At 50.1% G+C, this 20,105-nt stretch overlaps 1 protein-coding gene across 1 annotated transcript; it reads right to left on the bottom strand.

Moving 5' to 3' along the window:
• Positions 1–6,619: 6,619 nt before the first annotated feature.
• Positions 6,620–18,153, bottom strand: CRYBB1 (crystallin beta B1). Its single transcript, XM_046025772.1, has 5 exons — positions 17,986–18,153; positions 16,163–16,281; positions 12,187–12,319; positions 9,076–9,218; positions 6,620–6,803 (listed from the first exon to the last, which is right to left on the bottom strand). Exons 1-5 carry the CDS (start codon positions 18,151–18,153, stop codon positions 6,620–6,622), a joined length of 747 nt encoding a protein of 248 aa, XP_045881728.1.
• Positions 18,154–20,105: the final 1,952 nt, after the last annotated feature.

Raw genomic sequence — 20,105 nt, forward strand, 5'->3', positions numbered from 1 at the left:
GGAGGCGGGGCCGCGGCGCCGTGACGTCGAGAGGGGGTGCGCCCGGAGCGCGGCCCCGCCTACGGCCCCGCCCCGCCCCCGCGGGCAGCCTCCGGATGGCGCGGAGGGGCGGGACGGCCCAGGAGCTGACCCCGCCCCGGAAGTCCTGTTTTGCGGGTTCACTTACCCCCGGGACGGGCGGCTCACCCCTCTTCCTGTAGGGACAGGTCTGTTTCAGAGAAGTTCTCTTCTGTGTGTAAGCAGTGAAGTGGAAAGTCGTCAAGAAGTGGTGAGAGAAGACTAGACCCTGGACAGAGTGCTACTGCGTGTGTAACACAAGGAAAAAAGAGGGAGGGGCTATCATACAGATTCATAGACATCGGGGGTTCTGAAGAAGGGGCTGATTTTGCCCTGCTCCCCCAGCCCCACCCCAAGGACATTTGACAATATCTGAAGACATTTTTGGTTGTCACAGCTGGGGTGCAGGGCTGTTCTGCTGGTGTCTAGTGACTAGAGACCTGAGATGCTGTTAAACATCGTGCAGTAACACAGGGCAGGCCCTTCCCCACCCACCCCCCCCGCCCCCGGGGCTGAAATGTCAGTTGTGCTGAGGGTGAGAAACCCGGACATACACGAGTAAAATAAAACAGGCTGTAGGTCTCAAGATATTTAACCTCTCTGTACCTCCGTTTCTTCATCTGTAAAATGAGTATATAATAGATCTATATGTGCGTTACATGCATATGCATTGAAGGAAGGGGAAGGAAGGGATGCAGGTTTACCTTTCATTGTGAAAAGTTTTGTGTGTGTGTGTGTTTTTAAATAAATGTGTAACAGTTAAAACCATAACAGCAAACAGAGACACAAAGTGGGAAGCATTTATCTAAACATTTCATCTATATTTGCATATTTAAACTATAAAAAGCCTGTGTGATAGGTCTATTATCATCCCCATCTCACAGATAAGAAAACCAAGGCATACAGATATTAAGTAATTTGCCCCTGGCCAGCCATGCATTCACTCATAGCTCTTCATTAATTCATTCATGGGTCCAGTGAATAGTGCCTCCCCTGTAGAAAGTGTTGGGACTGACAATATGAAATCCCCTGCCCCCAAGAAACTGGCTGTTACTGTAAAACAAAAACAAAAACAAAAACACACATCATATAGTGTTTGTTGTGTATATAGTAGAGGCTTTGTATGACTAACTGCATAGTAACTCTGCTGGGTGTTTTCCTTTTTTTTTTTTTTAAAGATTTTATTTGTTTATTGGAGAGAGAGAGGGAGAGAGGGAGCTTACATGAGTCGGGGGAGGAGCAGAGGAAGAGGGAGACACCGACACCCTGCTGAGCAGAGAGCCAGCCTCAGGGTTTCCGGCTCAATCCCAGGACCATGAGATCAGAACCAGAGCCCAGGGCAAATGCCACCCAGGTGCCCCTCTGCTGGGTGTTTTCTAATGGCCCTTTGTGGGTGTAGAAATGGAGATCAAGGGAAGACATATGAAGGGGGAGCATTTCTTTAATAACATTCTAGCTAGCATCTCCTGAGCACCTTGTGTCAGGCACTGGGATTCTGCAGGTGACAGGAAGACAAAGGCCCCTGTGTCCAAGGGGGAAACCAGACCCTTCAACAAGCATTCATGATAAAGTGGGCACCTCTAATTGGAGAAGAGGAAATGGGTGGATTTAACGTGAGCCGGGGAGGAAGGGCCAGGAGTGTTCACACTAAGTCCTGAAGCCTCGAAGAGTGTGCCAGTCACAGAGACCAGCAGGTGCAAAGGCCCAGCAGGAAGCACCTTTCAGATGCAGACTTGTGAGAAGTGCAGTGGACAGGATGTGGGGAGAGGGGGAGATAGGAGGTCAGAGGGGTCCGCAGGGGCTGGATGCTGCAGGTGACTGTGGGAAGGAGTCAGGACTTTGTCTTGTAGCAATGGAGAAACAAGGAAGGTATTCCATTGGGGAAGGATATGGTTAGTTTTGCTTTCCACAAAGATCACAGAGCAGGACAGCAGGGAAGCTGCTTTGGAAGCTCTTGAAGTACTCCAGGGGAGATGGCCAACCCAGGGTGGGGCCAGAGGCATGGAGGGAGTGTTCAGGTTCCAGAAACATCTGGAAGACAGAGTTAGCAGATCTTGGTTTGGGGGCTAAGGAAAGGGACCAGAGATCAGGTTTCCAGGTTGGACCTTCTCCTATCAGCCCTCTGACTCAGCAAGTCTCAAGCTAGCTGTCCCCTCCTTGAGGAAGCCTAGATGCCCCCCAGGAGGTCCTGATGAGGTGGCCACTAGCTCATGCCACCCAGGAATCTGATGTGACTTTGAAAGTAAATGAAGGATCTCATCTTGTCTGCTCCTCCAGTCTGTGAACAGCCGGGTGGGGGCCTTCTCTGTCTTCTCCCCCAACATTTTCCCCCAGCACTCAGGAGGCCATCAGCCAGTATTTGTCAGAAGCGGGAAGAATAAATGTGGCATGAATGTGATTCCAAAACTCCAGCTCTGACTTTGAAGAAGATGATGCTAATGAAGATTCAGGGACTTTCTGTGCTTTAAGGTCCTTATATATGTTATATTCAAGTTGATCCTTTATTCCTCCCAACAACCTGCTTACTCCCATTCTACAGACGAGGAAACAGAGGCTTTGTAGGTTATTTGTCTTGACCACAGGCAACAGCTTGTAAATGTCAGAGCTGAGATGCCAACTCAGGACAGTGGTGGGAGGAAATGGGCCTGCAGGGGACAGGAAGAAGCTAAGATAGAGGGGCAGGTTGTTTTCTCCAGCTGGAAGGACCTGCACCCCTCCTGGGTGGGTACCCAAGTTTCAGAAAGCACTCTGATATTACATAGCTGATCCAGATGCCTGGCTGTCATGACAACGAGGCTCTAAAGAGATGCTCACCTCTCTAGAAGTTCCTCGGGATACCCTGGCACAACATTACTTTGTCAAAACTCCGTTCCTATGCGTCCCTCAGCATTTGGCTCTGGCCACCTCTTCTGGGTGGTCCTTCGACCCGCACACCCTCCTACCCCAACACACACACACTGCTGACTTGGAATCCATACCCTGTTGCCCCGAACATGGTGGTTTGCCTTTTGTTGCGGTGGACGGGAGAGAACATTCCATAACCAAGGAGCTTTGTCTCCCCAAAGGCTCGTGACTCTGAGATTCTTGAGCTGCGATCTGATGTTGGAATGTGATGCCATCCCAGATGACATGGCATTTGGAAGCCAGCCTTTAGGGCAAAGCTCCTGTGGGGTCAAAACCAGCAAAGAGAAGCCCCCCAGAAAGCTGTGGGCACTGTAGCCATGGGGCCAAGTCTGGCTCCGGGGGTTACCTCCAGCAGGGTGCCCATCAGCATGACTGAGAAAGTAAAAAACTCAGAGTTTCAGTCTCGAGATGAAATGTGTGACTTATCTTTAAGCTCTGAAACTCGGTTCCTGGTGGTGAGAAGCTCCCATCTTGTTGGAAGTAGGACCCATGGCAGAAGAAACAGGTCCATAACTCTTACGTCCTTCTCCCTCCTGGCCTTTTTCCATGTTCCATGTTGGACTTGCTTGTACTTTGTATTTGTTCTTGTTTTTTATACATGATGTGCTTATTCATAAATTTGTTAACAAAAGTTAAAGAGGGGCGCCCTGTGGCTCAGCATCGGCCTTTGGCTCAGGTCATGATCCTGGAGTCCTGGGATCGAGTCTCACGCTGGGCTCCCTGTTCAGCGGGGAGTCTGCTTCTCTCTCTCCCTCTGCTCCCCTCCTCCTCACCCCTTCTCCCCAACCCCCTTCACTCACACTCTCTCTCTCAAATAAATAAATAAAATCTTTTTTAAAAAGCTAAATAAATGGGATGCCTGGATGGCTCTGTTGGTTAAGCGACTGGCTTCGGCTCAGGTCATGATCCTGGAGTCCTAGGATCGAATACCACATCAGGCTCCCAGCTTCATGGAGAGTCTGCTTCTCCCTCTGACCTTCTCCCCTCTCATGCTCTCTCTCTCACTCTCTCTCTCAAATAAAAAGTAAAATCTTTTTTTAAAAAGCTAAATAAATGTATAGATATGATGACAAATCAAATATAAAATAATTACTTTGTCATTTCTGTCCTAGCTGCTGCTGGTTGGTCTTGCCAAGTGCCTGTCTCATGTTTTAGCACTGTTGACATTCACCTTCGTAAGAAAATGAGGGCTTTGACACCTTTCTTTGAGTTAGAGCAATTCGGAAAATCTAGATTATGAATACATGTAAGTTTTACCACTCACCGAACCAGTGGATTTCTGTTCTGTTTGCCTTTTATGGGACTCACAAGATGGATACCCAGAAGAAAACAAAAAACCTGCTATGTCCAAAATAGTTCTTCCAAGAAGTATGAAATACAAATTCTAAGTGATCAGAAAGCACTGGTGTTATATTTGAATAGAGAATGTTTCTCTTTCCCTTTCTCTTTCTCATCAAATCAGGTGTCTTGTGGTCCATGAGGCCTTGGAGTTGGTTTCATGTGGACCATGTGACTGGAAGGCTTGACTCCACCTTAGTAGAATTTTAAAGCTATACCCATAGACATTGGGAATTGAGGATAGGAATCTATGTAGCTTGACTTGGGAGTCAGAGAATCAGGGAAGCTTTGAGATGAATTGCAGAATCTTACAGCATCATGGAATTTGGGAACCATGGAATCCCATGGTTAAACAGAATCCTGGGGCTAGTTGGACATTGGAGCTGCCTTTGTAAAGAACGGAACAAGTCCCAGGGAACAGAAGCCATTTGCCCAACACTTTGCAGCTTCTAACAGTAAGTCAGGGCAAACCCCCGTAGCTTCAGTTTCCTGCCTGGGGATCCCGTCTTCTAGTCCAAGACAGGAGAACCTGTCTTCTAATGCAGGGTGGAGGTGGAGAGAAGGAGGGTGGGAGGGAGAGGGAGCTTGCATGCCCCAGAGTTCAAGACCTTCTGAGTCAGGTGGTGCCTGAACTTTGAAGCTCAGCAAAACCACAGAGTGGGGTGTCATGAGGCCCCACCTTTCTTTCCAGCTTCATCTCCCCTGCTTCTGCCCACACAACCACCAAGCTAGTGCTCTCCATTTCAGTAAGCTTGGCCTAGCCTCACCGCACACTCTCTCAACCTCTGTGCCTTTCCCGTGGCACTCCAGGCCAGCCAGGTACAGCTGTGCAAGTTGGGCACAGCACAAGGGTATCGCATTCACATGGCAGACATATAAATTCTGGCAGATGGCAGTCAAGTGTCTTGAGGAAGAGGCATCTTTTAATCTTTTGTACAAAGGTGCCATGTGGGGTAGTAAGTTCCCTGCTGTTTGTTCTGCCTGGAATGTTATCTTGCCTCTTCTCTACCAAGCGAGTTCCTGTCCCATCCCTCAAGGCCCCCTCAAATATCCCCTCCTCCATGACAACACCTTCCCCAGCCTTCCTGTGTGGATTAAAGGTTAATAACATCAATCAATAATAAGTGTTGATACAGGAGTCAATATAACCTGGTGCAGATTTCCAGACAGCAGGCCATGTTCCATTTACAGTGAGACAGATGATTCTCAGTGGAACTTGGACCCAAGATTAAATAACACAGCATCAGACACAAGAAAATAATGCTCTTTTTAATCTTTTTTGATTATATCAGGGGAAAAAAATCTGTTTGGAGCAAGCATGTCTTTCATATCTCTCTCCAACACTTACTAATCACCATTTTATCAAAGAGCATGTGGGGAACAGGCTTAGAGCCTTCCGCAGGCAGTGGTGTCTGTTCGATACTTGGCCTTCTTAAAATTGTATTTACACAGTTGCTTTCTATCTATGGCGTAGGATGCTGATTTTCCGCTTCCTGTAGTGTTACGAAGCTTTATTTACAAATCAATGCCTCTAAGCACAAAACAGGAGGTCTATTAAAAAAAAAATATATATATATATACACATATATATACATATACATAGAGAGAGAGAGAGAGAGCGCGCGCGAGAGAGAGTAAATAATACAACAGGTGTTAAGCCGAGAAGGCAAAAAATCATGAACGTGCATGAAAGAGTAGAGTTTGAAACCACAGATTCATTTAAGAGCATGGGTTCAACAGCCAGCCTGCCTAGGTTCAAATTTCAACTGGCTGTGTGACCTTGACCAAGTCACTTTCCCTCTCTGAGCCTCAGTTTCTTCACCTGTTAAATGGGAATGATTATAATACCAACCACCTAGAGTAGTCCAAAAGGTACACTAAGAGAATGTGTGTAAAGAACTTTGCAGTGCTTGCTGTTTTTGTTACTAGCATACATAATTATTAACACTGAGGATGGGGCGCCTGGGTGTCTCAGTCCGTTAAGCAGCTGCCCTCGGCTCAGGTCATGATCTCAGGGTCCTGGGATCCAGCCCTGTGTTGGGCTCCCCATTCAGTGGGAAGGCACTCTCCCTCTCCTTCTGCCCCTTCCCCTGCATACATGTTCTTACACGCTCTCTCTCTTAAATAAATGGATCAATCTTAAAAGAAAAAAAAAGACCGAGGAAGTCACAAGTGGGCAATGACGGGGGGGCCCCAAAACTCACATCTATGCACAGATCCAAGAGACATTTTGGCTTTAGGAACTTTTATTTGCACGGGAAAGATGGGGAAACTGAGTCTGAGGGAGGGGCGGGGCAAGGGAGAAGAGGAAGGTATGGGTTTACTTGGGGGGCTCGGCGGCCAGGACCGGGAAGCAGCCCTCACGGTGCCACTGCCTGTCGCGCAGGCGCCTCACAGCCTGCATCTGCGGCTGGAAAGCCCCCCACTCGTTCCAGTGCCGGAAGTCGCCGGGCTCCAGGAGGTACTGGTACCCACGGTAGCCGGGATATTGATAGCCGACCCAGCTGGGAGGGAAGCAAGAAGGACAGGGTGGAGACGGCCAGACTCCCTGCCCGGCACCCGGACCCCAGCGCGGACGGGTCAGTTTTCCACCAGCAATCCTCTTTCCATCCTTTCTGGGCTCGGGTCACGGGAAGAGGGCGCAGCTCCTCTGTCCTGGCTTTGTCCCTTCCTACAGACATCTCTAAAAGACGTTGGTTTCCCCTTCTAGAAAGTGGGAGGGGTCACTAGGGCTAGTTTATTACTGGGCAGAAACGGGAAAATGTACCAGAAGCACTTACTAATTATACGGGATGTGTGCTTGTGTGCGCACATGGTAGGGAGCTCAATGTGCATCTCACTGGCGTGACCCAGGGTTTACAGAACAGGATGGGAGGGATGAGGATAGGCTTTGGGGATCGGTTAGCCATAAGGCAGAGGAGGAAGAGGAGCCTCCTTTCAAATAATAGTTTCCTTTGTATGTAAGTGAATTTATAAGTAGTGGTCAGGAAGGCACATTCTGGTATCAGCAATACCTCGGTTCAGATCCTAGCTCTGCCTCTTGCTAGCTTTGAGAATCAAAGTGGAGGGCTTATCAGAACTCCCCTTGCTGTCTGAGAAATGATGCTAATACACCTGTAGCATCGGTTTGTTACAAAGTTTCCCTAGCTGTTCACTGAGAATGAATTAGCACAGTGCTTGGTGCGTAGTTATCATGAATGATTCATTTCGTACTTCTGTCATTGCCTGAGCTGGGAGGGTCTGTCCAGGCCTTTCCCACACACCGCCTGCCCATCTTTCAAAGTGGGCTTTAAGTTCTAGCCCTCTCGGATAAACCTCTGACCTGCCCTCCACTCCAGCAGGCACATCCAGGTCCCAGAAACCTCCCATCTTCCTCTGACCTGCTGTGTGGACCATCTCTGACCCAGTGTTGCCGGACATAATCTCATGGGGATATGTGGGCCTCCCTGCTGAGCTGAGTGAGCTGCCTGAAGGCAGGAAATGAGCCTTAGTCCTGCCTCCCCCAGGGTCCTGGTGCATTGCTAGGCTCACGGGCCATGCTTAGCAAATTTCATGCAGGCTTCAGGGAAGAAGAAAGGCCAAGCAAAAAGCCAGCACCTGGGCGCCTGGGTGGCTCAGTGGGTTAAGCCGCTGCCTTCGGTGAGCCCAGAGTCCTGGGATCGAGTCCTGCATCGGGCTCTCTGCTCAGCAGGGAGCCTGCTTCCCTCTCTCTCTCTCTACCTGCCTCGCTGTCTACTTGTGATCTCTCTCTCTGTCAAATAAATAAATAATAATAATAAATAATAAATCTTAAAAAAAAAAAAAGCCAGCACCTGATGCTGTTACAGGAACTCAGAGTCTGGGTGAGAGACAGAAGCCCTATATTTGGCTGCAGGAGACCAGGAGTGTCTGGCACTGTTTATCAGAGGTACAGGACCTCCTCGGGGCATCTAGTCCTCCTCTGTTCTCAAAGAAACGAGGTCTCAGGGCTCTGTTTTGAAAGCTTCAAATCTGAAGAGTTTGGACAAAGGACGCTTTTAGATCAGGGAGTCTGATGTGCCCATTGTGCAGATGGGAAATCTGAGGCACAGAGACGGGCACAGGGCTCACCCAGGACTCACAGCACCTCGGTGATTGGTCAAGCGCCCCTGCATTCACAATCTCATCTCTCAGAAATCACTCTGCTTGGGTCACCTGGGTGGCTCAGTGGGTTAAAGCCTCTGCCTTCGACTCAAGTCATGATCTCAGGGTCCTGGGATGGAGCCCCGCATCAGGCTCTCTGTTCCTCAGAAAGCCTGCTTCCTCCTCTTTCTCTCTGCCTGCCTCTCTGCCTACTTGGGATCTCTGTCTCTCAAATAAATAAATAAAATCTTTAAAAAAAGAAAGAGAGAAATCACTCTGCTCATTTCCCCTGAGGCTCTGGATTTCCCTGAGTATGGTCTTTTCCTGAACACTTCTAGACTCATCGATCTGTATCCAGTCTGCCTGCATCACTTTTTTTTCCAACCCCAAACTGGGTCTAGAAGTGTTTATTCTCTCCACCTTCTGTCTTTTTAGAACCAGTTGCCGGGTTTGTTTTTTTTTTTCCATTGGCATGTAATTCATCAAAGTACAAATCCACTCTCCAGAGGAAGAAAGTTCTGTGGGTGGAATCCCAGGCACCAGCCCAGGGAGAATTTGGGAGCAGCCGTGTGGCCTTTTCCTATGCACCCGATGTTATATCCTATAAGGAGAACGGCCTTTGAGTCTGTCTGGGCTTGCCGCAGAAGCCAAGGCCCTGGCCGGAGGGGTGCTTACGTTCCACTGGAGACCTTCACGCTGCCCACGCGGTCACAGAAGCCGTAGACCCAGAGACTGGGCACATCGTCCTCCTGGATCTCCATGGTGTTGCCCTTGAAGTTGGCACCTTCAAACAGGCAGATCTTGTGCTCCTGGGAGTCCTAGAGAAGAAGAGACTGGGTCAGACATGTGAAGTATGAATGGGGCAAAGAGAAATAACTTTGGAGAGAGAGAGAGAGACCTGAGTCTGCTCGGGCCACCAGGGGACTTGCCCAGGATTGCCACTGTCCAGACTGGAAGGGCCCTCCTCATCTGGCGAAAGGGGATAGCAGCCTCAATTCTATGGCGTTGTCATGAGGATTAATCAAAGTAATCCATACATCACCTTTAGCACGATGCCTGGCATACGCCAAGTGCTACCAAACCGCTTATGCATTATTGGTATCACTATCGCCAGAGAGGCAGAGGCTCAGAGAGGTCAAGATTTTTGATCGAAGTCACATAGCCAGTGAGAGGCAGAACCTTTCAGAGAAACATTTCATTCCTCCCCTCCCCTCTTGCACCCTTCCTCCCTGCGGTCCCTGGGCCACAGTCACAGCAGGTCTTTTCTGCTTCCTCTACACCTGGTTCATCCATGCTTCAGGGACACCGGAACTCACTTTGCAGTGGAGAAGCCTTCTAGGCTTCCTGTGGCTGACTCCATTCTCATTCTCCGGAGGCTGGCGTCCCTGAGCACCCCTGGACTGCTTCCAGCCCCACCTCCCACCCCCATCAGAACTCCACTCTCCTTTCCTGCTTCCCCAGCACTCGACGTGGCCCCTGTGCAGCATGGGCCACGTGCTGTGTGCTTATAGATTGATTTCTGTGATTAGGTTTTCAGCAGCCGCCTCCCGGGAGGGCGGGTACCTTGCCTGTCCTGAGGAGAGTCATGCACCCAGAGCGTGCAGTGGGACCTGGCAGGAAGAGCTCAACCCATAGTGGTTTGAATTCATGACTATAAATGGAAGATGGTCAGGTGAGACATCCGTCTAATTTCCCAGGAGCCAGTGCTGGGAAGGAAGAAGTCAGGGAACCCTGCAAGGAGGGAGCTGGAGCTGCCCAGGGAAGAGATAGAAAATGGTGGCCCACAGCAGGACAGTGGCTGGGATGGAGAGAAGAGAGTGAACTGGTGCTCTCAGCCCTGGCTACGCAGAGACTACCTGCTGGGCATGAAAAAGATATCAGTGCCTGAGACCCAGCCCCAGACATTCAGACTTAATTGGTCTGGGGTGGGGCCCAGGCGCTGGGATTGTTTTTTCCTAATAACATATTTTATGTAAGCAAATATGTCCAATCTATTATAATTTCAATATGCAACCAATATAGCAACATTAACCAGCTAGTTATATTCTTATTTATTTTTTACTGTGTCCTATGTCACATCTAAGTGCACATCTCTATTCAGACTAGTTACGGTTTAGGCACTCAACAGTCCCATATGGCATCTGCCTACAGTATTGGACAATAAAGCTCTGGAGTCTTCTGAAAATGCCCTGATTGGTCAGTCCTCCAAACAAGCTTTGTTGACAGGTATTGCCTTTTAAGGACCATTGACTAAGAGATAAATCTATGAATTCTTTTCTTTTTTTCTCCTTTTTTTTTTTTTTTTTTTAGAGGAAGAGAGAACACACACAAGCATCGAGCATGGGGAGCTGGGAGGGTCAGAGGGAGAGAGAGAGTCTTAAGCAAACTCCACACCCAGCGTGGAGCCAGATGTGGGGCCTGAATTCACGACTCTGAGATTACTACCTGAGCCAAAATCAACAGTCGGATCTTAACTGACTGAGCTACCCAGCCACCCCAAGATGAATCCATAAATTCTTACAAAGGGTTCGTTATAGCCTGATAACTGAGTCCCAAATTCTGAGAAATACATCGGGAATGCTGTGGTCGAACAATCCATTAAGATAAGTTTGGTGAAGCCAAAAAAGTTGGCATCATGGACATTCATGAATGTTCTTTATGGAAATTCCTATGGTGAGGGCACCTGGGTGGCTCAGTCAGTTAAGCGTCTGCCTTCAGCTCGGGTCATGATCCCAGAGTCCCGGGATTGGGCCCCAAATCTGGCTTCCTGCTTGGCGGGGAGTCTCTCTCTCCCTCAGTTTCTCCTCCTGGCTTGTTCTCTCTCTCTCTCTCTTTCTCTCTCTCTCTCTCTCCCTCTCTCAAAATGAATATATAAAATATTTTTTAAAAAAAGGAAATTCCCATCATGGAGGCAAAAGTTGGTTATCACTGGAAATCAATCCTGGTGAATGAAGACATGGCTGGCTCATGAGTCATAATCAGCACAATTCTGGGAAAAAAAACAACAACTGAATTTCTTAGGGATAACACCACTGAGCCACTGATCTTGGCTTTAAGTCTTCTTTAAATTATACCATTTAACTCAGTTAATATTATAAAGGAGCTCACTCAGTATATTGTCTTAACATCATGAAGTTCAAGGCACCTTTCTACAATATCCGTCTTCTCAGCTCCCACACAAGCTTGAACCTGCATGTTTGGTGTGTTGGATAAGCACTGGGATTTTCAAAACCTCTTAGGAGGGTCGAATGTGCAGTCAGGAATTAGAAACATTCCACAAACAGAAGCAAGGGAGACACTGAAGTTTCTAGCTCTGCCCGCTGGGGTATGGACTCTCAAAAGCAGCAGGGAAGGGGGTAAAAAGCAGGGTTCATGTTTCCCATTTGTCCAGGACTCCCAGCAGGGCCTGGATTCCAGAGACATCTTAAGAATCAATGAGCAGGGCGCCTGGGTGGCTCAGTGGGTTAAGCCTCTGCCTTCAGCTCAGGTCGTGATCCTAGGGTCCTGGGGCGTTGGGCTCTCTGCTCGGCAGGTAGCCTGCTTCTACCTCCTCTCTCTGCCTACTTGTGATCTATCTCTCTGTCAAATAAATAAATAAAATCTTCAAAAAAAAAAAAAAAAGAATCGATGAGCACCAGAGCCTAACACCCTTGGCGGTCACGCTGCCCTGCCTGCCATTCCTCCTCTTTCTCCAGCTTGTCCCGCATTCTCTCGCCTGCCATCATATCTGACACCTGCTCCTGCCCTCACCATTGATCCCCCAGGACCGGCTCAGGAGCCACTCACCATCTTGATAGGCCGGAAGGACATGAGCCTGTCACTGCGGTAGCTGCTTGACCACGTGTCCCAGCGCGGATACTCGCCCTTCTCTAGGACGAACATCTCTCCTCGGAAGCTGGACTGCTCAAAGGCGACCCAGCTGGATGTAAGAGGGGTGGATAGAATGATAGCGGGGCCGGGAGGAGCAAAGGCAAGAAGGAGAGAAACCATCAGCGGAAGGTTTCCCCCACACCCTTGCAAGGCTGCCCCAAGACCGGTGGGTTTGATCCTAGGCTTGGTTACTTACTGGCTGTGTGACTATGGGCAAAGGGTTCTGCCTCTCTGAGGCTTGGTTTCTTCATCTAACATGCCTATTTTCTTGGAGTTGGTTGAGGATTAAATGGGACAGTGTGTGTCATTATGTAAGCAAAATGTTTCCCCAGTTGTGGGATTCTCATCATTTAAGTACTCCAAGAACCTGGAGTAAAATAGACATAAGAAGATATTTTTATTTTAAACCTGATTACAGCTAGGAGAAAGTCTCCGTTGGATACTGATGGACCTTTGACACTCACTAGCCTCTCTTTCTGTAACAAGGCAAGAATAGCCACCTGCCCAGAGTCTTGAACAGGCAACGGTATAATAGTCTGGTTTTGTTTGTTGTGTTCATTTTTTATGGATACCTATTACTTATTGCAAGGGATGCTGGCTTTCTATTTGTGCAAGTGATGTAAAGGTTCTTTAAAAAATATGTTTATCTGTGTTCAAAAGGGTCACTTAAAATGAAATACATTAAATAAATAACAGTCCTGGAAGTGCAGGGGTACAGGGAAAGTTGAAACAGGTGCCTGAATCCTGTGTTTGATAAGGACTGGCTTGGAATACGGAACGCACATGGTAATTGCTATGGAGGCAGTGAGAGGGAACTGGTAGTAACAGCCAGCTCTCAGATACCTCTGAGAATTAAATGTGACTGCATTTGAAGCTGTTCAGTCCTCTTAAGAGAACTGATTACAATTTCGAAGTCAAATGGGGCTTTTCCTGGCTTTCCCAGTGCAGGGAAGTGAACTTGTGTTAAAGGGACCCCCTGGTCCTGGAGAAGGTTGATGAGAAGTTTGAGGTAACCTTTGCTTTACATGCATTCAGGAGTTCTCAGGGGACAAGAGAAACACTGACATTGGTATTATCTCCTTGAGATCTTCCTCAACCCAGAAGTAGGTGGGGGGTGAGCTACCACCATGGGCTGAAACATAGTGAGTCCCAGGAGCATCAGGCCTTTGTCTGAGGAATGAACCAACCCACCCTGGAGCGACAGACTTGAAGATGGAGTTGTGCTCCTAGAATGGAGGGGAATCTGCCTCAGCCCTGCTTGATCTGGAGTAGACAAGAAAAGGAAGGAAGGAAGGAAGGAAAGAAGGAAGGAAGGAAGAAGGAAGGCAGGAGTAATGGTTGAGTGGATGGGTAGATGAATGGATAGTTAGGGGGCTGGGTGGGTAGGTAGACAGATACATAAAAGGACAGATGGCTGGGTGGATGGATGGATGGATAGAGGGAAGGAGGGAAAGTAGGAGGCAGATGGATGAATAAATGAAAAATGAATGGTTGGAAGGATGGATGGACAGACAGATGGAAAAATGAATGGTACGTAGATGGGGGATGGATGGATGGATGGATGGATGGATGGATGGATGGATGGAGTAATGGTTGAGTGGGTGGGTAGGTGAATGGATGGAGAGGTGGGTGGATAGGTAGGTATATAAATGCATAATAGGATAGATGGCTGGGTGGATGGATGGATGTATGGATGGATGGCTAGAAGGAAGGAGGGAGAGCGGTAAGCAGATGGATGAAAAAATGGAAAATGAATGGATGGGTGGATGCATAGACAGATCGATAAATGAATGGTAAGTAGATGGATGATGGATGGATGGGTGGATGGATGGATGGATGGATGGGAAGGAAGTCTTGGAAAATGGTGCCAGTCAGGAGATAAGAGCATGGACTCTGGAAACAGACAGACCTAAGTTCTAATCCCAGCTCATCATTTATATGCTGCATGACTTTGGGCAAGCCACTCAAGCTCAGTAAGTCTCAGGAGACGAGAGGAAAGATGACATGTACCTTGTCAGGAGGTTATGAAGGTCTAAAAAGGAATGCGCAGAGCAAGTCCAGTGCAGAGAAAGCCCAATGAATACTATCTTTGCTGGTTAAAAAGGGAGGACAGCTGCTGGAGGTCCGAATTTATGGAAGGACAGATACTGATCTTGCCACCCTGCCCATCTCTCCCCAAATTCCCCCCTGTCATAACTCTGGGAGTCATAACACCCAGTGAGGACCTGTTATAAGAATGAGGAACTTAAATATTTCTTTCAACATCTTTTCTTCTCTCCTGTACTCCCTGGAGCCTTCTGAGCAAGAAGAGAAGTAGGACAGGGATATTAAATTACGGATATGGAAACTGAGGCTCAGAGGGGTGAAGTCACCAGCTAAGGTCCTGGGATGCTGTCAGGGGGCAGGGTGAAGGGTCCTAAGTTTCACACCCTGCTCCTCTCCCCACTCCTGGGTTGAGGGCACCCCTCACCCCTCCTTCCCCTGCCCACCTCACCCTCTCCATCCTTTTTCTACTACAGTCTCTCCCACAGCCCTGAGGGCCCTGACACAGACCCAGGACTGTGGGACACTGACCACAGCCCCTGTTCTCTTTCCTAGGGTGCAGCCCCAGAACACACACTGAAACCAGCTGCTTCTTTGCTGGAGGAGAAATACTCTGGGTTTGAGTCACTGTCACCAAAAAAAGCCCGTAAACCCAAATTGGCCACATCCGCAGCTTCTGTTCCCAGCTGGGCTTTGGGGCTGGGGGTGGGGCTCAGATTGTGTTGACCACACCGGGGGTGGGGGTGGGCGCAGGAGGCAGATGGGCGCCCCTCCCCACCACCTACCCCTCGACCAGGGGGACTTGGCTGAACTCACAGGACAGTGGAGAGGGTAAACAATCGTCCCTGTCACCCATTATGTTGGGACACTCACAAAAGGCTGCCTTATCTCCTCCAGGCCTGGCATAATCCAGGGGAGGTTAGTGGGGACCATTAGTCTCCCCATTTCAGAGATGAGGAAACTGAGGCTCAGAGACTGTACAAGGTGACTGAGGGAGGTGAGATGCAAACTCAGGCCCAACTGACTTCAAAGCCCGTCTCTGCCCTTTGTACTGCAGGCCCACGTTGCTGGGCACAGCCTTTGAGGGTTTTGGGGCTGGTGAGACAAGAGGCAGAGGGGCCATGTGGGTCTTATTCTGTGCCCTGACCTCAGCCCACAGGGGTCGGAGCTGGTACAGCCACTTTGTGCAAGGGACAAGAGTTCCTGCTTTACATGGGGGTCCCTAAGGCCCAGGGAAGCCCAGAGAGGCAGGGACAGGCAGTGGAGTAGCACTCTGGATGACACGATTGACCTGAGTTGATTCCAGGCTCTGGCACTTACCACTGCATCATTGGCCAAGGGACTTAACCCCTCTGAGCCTCTGTTTCCCCAACTGTCAAATGGGCACAAGAATAGTCCCTGCCTTACACAACGATCATCTAGGTAAAGCCTTCGGTCAGTGTCTCACACCTTATGGGTATTCAACAGATGCTTATTATTTCTTGTAGGTCTGCTTGATGCCCAGGAGAGGGGATAGCTTGTGGGTCCTTGGCCCTCTGGTTTCCTCCTGCCTTCAGCGACTCAGGTTTTCTATAGAGAGATAGCATTTCTCCCCCAGAATCATGACTTCCTGAATATAACCTGATGCTGACCAAATCCCATCTCTGAACCTCAGTTTCTTTATCTGTAAAATGGGAAGGGGAATAATACCTCTGTCCTGGGTTTGAAGTGAGGACTGGAAATGACAGATGTGTCTCGGCTAGCACAGTGGCGGGGCAAGCAGCAGGTGCCCAGTGAATGACCGCTGCTGTGTTTCCTTATTATTATTTTACCCTGGCACTGGGAACGTCCTCCCCCGCCCCACACTCACGGTCCCGAGGTGACAATGAGGCTGCGCACTCGGTCAAAGCCACGGTCTCCCAGGTTCAAGCACTCCCCAGAGAATTCCACACGACGGCCCTGGAAGTTCTCCTGCTCGAAGACCACCAGCTGCAGGAGAGAGAATATCCCCATCCCGGGGGGAAAGGAGGGCAGAGTGGGGGGAGGTCCAGATGTACCTCCCATCTGGAGAGGCTCCAGGCCAAGACTTTGTTAAGTACCTACATACATAAAAGCAGATCATACAAAAGTGGGCCATGAGCGAAATTCTGGGAAACAATCCTGTCCTCCCTTCCTTCCACTTCTGAGCTTAGGGTCTGCACGATCATTAGGGACTGATGGATCAATCTATCTTCCTCCCTTCCTTCCTTCCTTCCTTCCTTCCTTCCTTCCTTCCTTCCTTCCTTCCTCTGCTGTTCCTTCTTCCTGGAGTGCCCTCTCCACCATACATCCCCATCGTGGAGTTCATGTTTCCTGTCCTGCTCTAGGCTCAGATGTCATCTCCTCCAGGAAGTCTTCCCTGATGCTCTCGCCCCATGTAGGCTTGGTTGAGTGCTCTTGCACGGTGCTTAGCTTGCTATTATTAGCACAAGTAATAGTCACTGCTGCTTTGCTTCCGGGTCTCTCTCTATGCACCCCCTCTACCCCTTTATTTAACCTCCAAAGACCAAGGGCTCCTCCAGGGCAGGGTGTGGGGTTGATCTAATTCTGCACTTCCAGCCTCGGCCTCAGTAGCTGCCATAGAGCTGAGGCTCAGAAAACACTCGCCAGTCCACCTGCCTCAACCCAGGGGCCTCTGCATTGAACTTGGGCTAATCCCCTGCTTCACTGAGCCTCCACTGTATTGGGTTTTCATCTGCTCATTGTCCCAAGTTGGGAAAACCTTGCCACTCACGTCAACTGAGTGCCTTCCTTCTCCAGACCTCAGTTTCCCCAGCTCTACGAGGAGGAATTCCACATACTCTTGACCTAGCACTTTGCTCCTACACGTGTCCTTCCAAGAGGACTTCTGGTGGGTGGGCTCAGGAGAGGCAGATAAGGACATTCTGGCCACAGTGTGCCCCACAGCAGAGCGAGAACCCACCCGACGGTGCCATTCGGAAGTATCAGACAGCAGCCAACACGAGTGACCCAGAATTAGTGATCTCATAGTAGGTGAAAAGGAAAGAGAAAAACCCAGGATGATTGCATATGGCACATTTCAAGAAGTTAAAAACATGTAAAACGCCAATAAAGGAATTTCTTTCAAAGGAATACTGCATAAAAATGCACACAGGTGGATGGCAGGGAGAGGTGACTGTGGCAGTTGCCTTGAGTAGGGGAGAGGAGTGGTGGGCTCATGGGGGAGACTCCAGGGTTAGAGGGTGTTTACCAGGTTCTGGCTTTTAATGGGGGTGGGGGTGAGTTTGCAGGCAACTGTTGTATTAGTCAAGGTTAAATACAAATGAATGATTAATGAAGGAACGAAATGACAAAAGCCGGTCAGGTGTGGACCCCATGGGAACCTGTCCCCAACCCAGCTCTGAAACCAGACCAACCCCAACCCCAGGGACTGGGGAAGTTCTTTCAGTCCTCTCTGCTTCGAAGAATTTCCAGGAAGGTCTGAGGCCACCTGCTGCTCCTAGAGTACCTCTGGGGAGGGCTGGTGGTTTCTCGCTTTTGAGAAACTCTGAGCACAGGCTGGTGCAGGCTGGCTGGGTGGCTAAGTGGAGAGGGAGGAGGGAAAGGGGAGGGGAAGAGCAGGGAAGGGGAGAGGGGAGCAGGGGGAAGGACGTGCAGGGGTGGAGCCCATCCCCTACACCCCAGGGTGTGTACCTTGTAGCTGCCAAGAGGCAGGTCCCCGGCTTTGGTGGTTGGCACGGAGGCTGGGGCCAGGGCAGGGCTGGGGCCCGGGGCAGGTCCTGTGGCCGGGGTGCCCTTCCCCTTCCCATCAGGCCCTGGGTTCACGGCAGCCGTAGCGGAGGCCTTCACAGCCTGAGACATGGTCCCCACCTGCAAATCCCTATAAAGAAAACTAGGTCCCTCAGGGATGGCACCCTCAAGCTGTCCCCCAGTCTCACATCCCGCCACTAGATGTTTGCAGCCTTCTTTGAACTCATTTTCTTTCTTCTCTTTCTAAAATTGTGGTCTAGGGACCACGCATCCTTGAAAGGCCTTCCTGCAGGTCCTTCCACCAGGCACACCTTCCCTTCCATCCATGCTCCTCGCTGTGTCCTTCCTTTGTGTCCTTAGCTGTGCACACTGCTTACCATCGTTTCTCTGTTGGTGTGATATCAATCAGCCCCACCAGATTAACAACAACACGACCGCTCTGGGAGTTTTTAGGGTACACCAGGACTGTTAACACCTATGAATGAAGGCTGACGTCACTCAGTGAGTGCCATGGCGTCCCCTCTGAGCTCAGAGAGGGGAAGTGACCCGCCCAAGTGCACACAGCTGCTCAGAGTTAAGACTCGGGTTTCGACCCAAGCAGATGGACCCAGCGACCTGGTTATTAATCGCTCTACTATTTCCTTATTCGGACGAATCCACCCCTTGGTCCCCAGCACTTGGCCCAGCAGCATCTCCTGTAGGAGATTCTCTGATGACACCTGTTCAGGGAATGAATGCATGCTGGGTCCTGACTCTGTTCCCTCTGGCGTAGTCCAGGAACGGGTGTGTGGATGCAGACACAGGCCTGGGTCTAGGGCATGAAGTGGGAGCCAAAAGGAAGGATTCAGTGTATGTAGGGGGTTTTCTGAAATGGGGACCACGACTGCATGGGTGCTGGCTGAAGAGGGCTCGGGTCAATGCATCTAGTTCCTCATTGTTTTGGGGGCACAGACGCCATTGAGTGAAGAACATCTTGTCCTGGGCCCCCCTTTCATTTTGGAGACAATTTCCGGGGATTTGAGGATTCCCTGGCAGCACAGATGGAAACCCTCTGGTCCAGCTGACTCCTGAACACTTTCTGTAAGAAGAAACTCGTCCTCCCCACCCCCCCCCCCCACCTCCCCTGAGGACTGTCGTTTCTCTGCTGGGCTCTGCCCACTCTGGGCAAGCCAGACATCTGCACCACATCTGTGACTTGCAAGCTCTTGCTTACCCCCCCACAACCCCTATGTCCCCCTGTGAATCAACATTCCCTTGAATTGGCAGTTGGCTTCCTTCCTTCCTGGGGATGTTGATGTTCTCTCTCTCTCTCTCTCTCTCCTCCCTCTCTTCCTCTCTCTGCCTTTCTCTGCTTACTTTTATCTTCTCTCTCTCTCTCTCTCTCTCTCTGCCTTTCTCTCTCTTCTGTTATGGTTCTCTCTTGCTCCCCCTCTCTCTGCCTCCCCTCTCCTCTCCCCTCTCTTCTCCCCTCCCCTGGGACTCTCAGCAGCTACTGGGTCCCCTTCTTACCTGGGGACCTGCTACTTCCTGCTGAAGGACAGGCAGGCGGTCAGGCGGGCGGGCTGGTGCCGTGGGTGACTGGGGACCGACCCCCCATTTTATAGTCTGGCAGACACCAGGGCCCATGGTTTGTGGCACAAAGCAGGAGCTGGCTCAGCACATTCGGGGCAGGGAGAGGCCCCTGGGGCCCTGATCTTGCCTGGGTTACTGTGGAGGGCAGCACTTTCCATTGTGAGCCCAGCTCGCGCGGCAGAAACCCTGGCCAGCTGCCACTCCCCCTTGCCTTGGGCCTGGCCCCTAGCCAGAGGCCTGTCTCTAATACCCCAGCTGTGCTGGGCCCACGGGGTCCCTGCTAGCACCAGGGGGTGGGATATTTGGGAGACAAGGAGCACAGCAGATGGGAAAATGCTTTGTAAGGGCAGATGTGAGGGTGATGTTAACAGCCCCGTCTGCTGAGTGTTGGAGTTTGCAGCTGCAGACACGATCTACCCACCACATAGTCTTGGTCAAGCCCCGGGGTAACCCACCTTATTCGGTAGTTTTAGTACCCATTTCACAGATGG

This window comes from Meles meles, chromosome 12, assembly GCF_922984935.1.
Source record: "Meles meles chromosome 12, mMelMel3.1 paternal haplotype, whole genome shotgun sequence".
Classification (NCBI taxonomy): Eukaryota; Metazoa; Chordata; class Mammalia; order Carnivora; family Mustelidae; genus Meles; species Meles meles.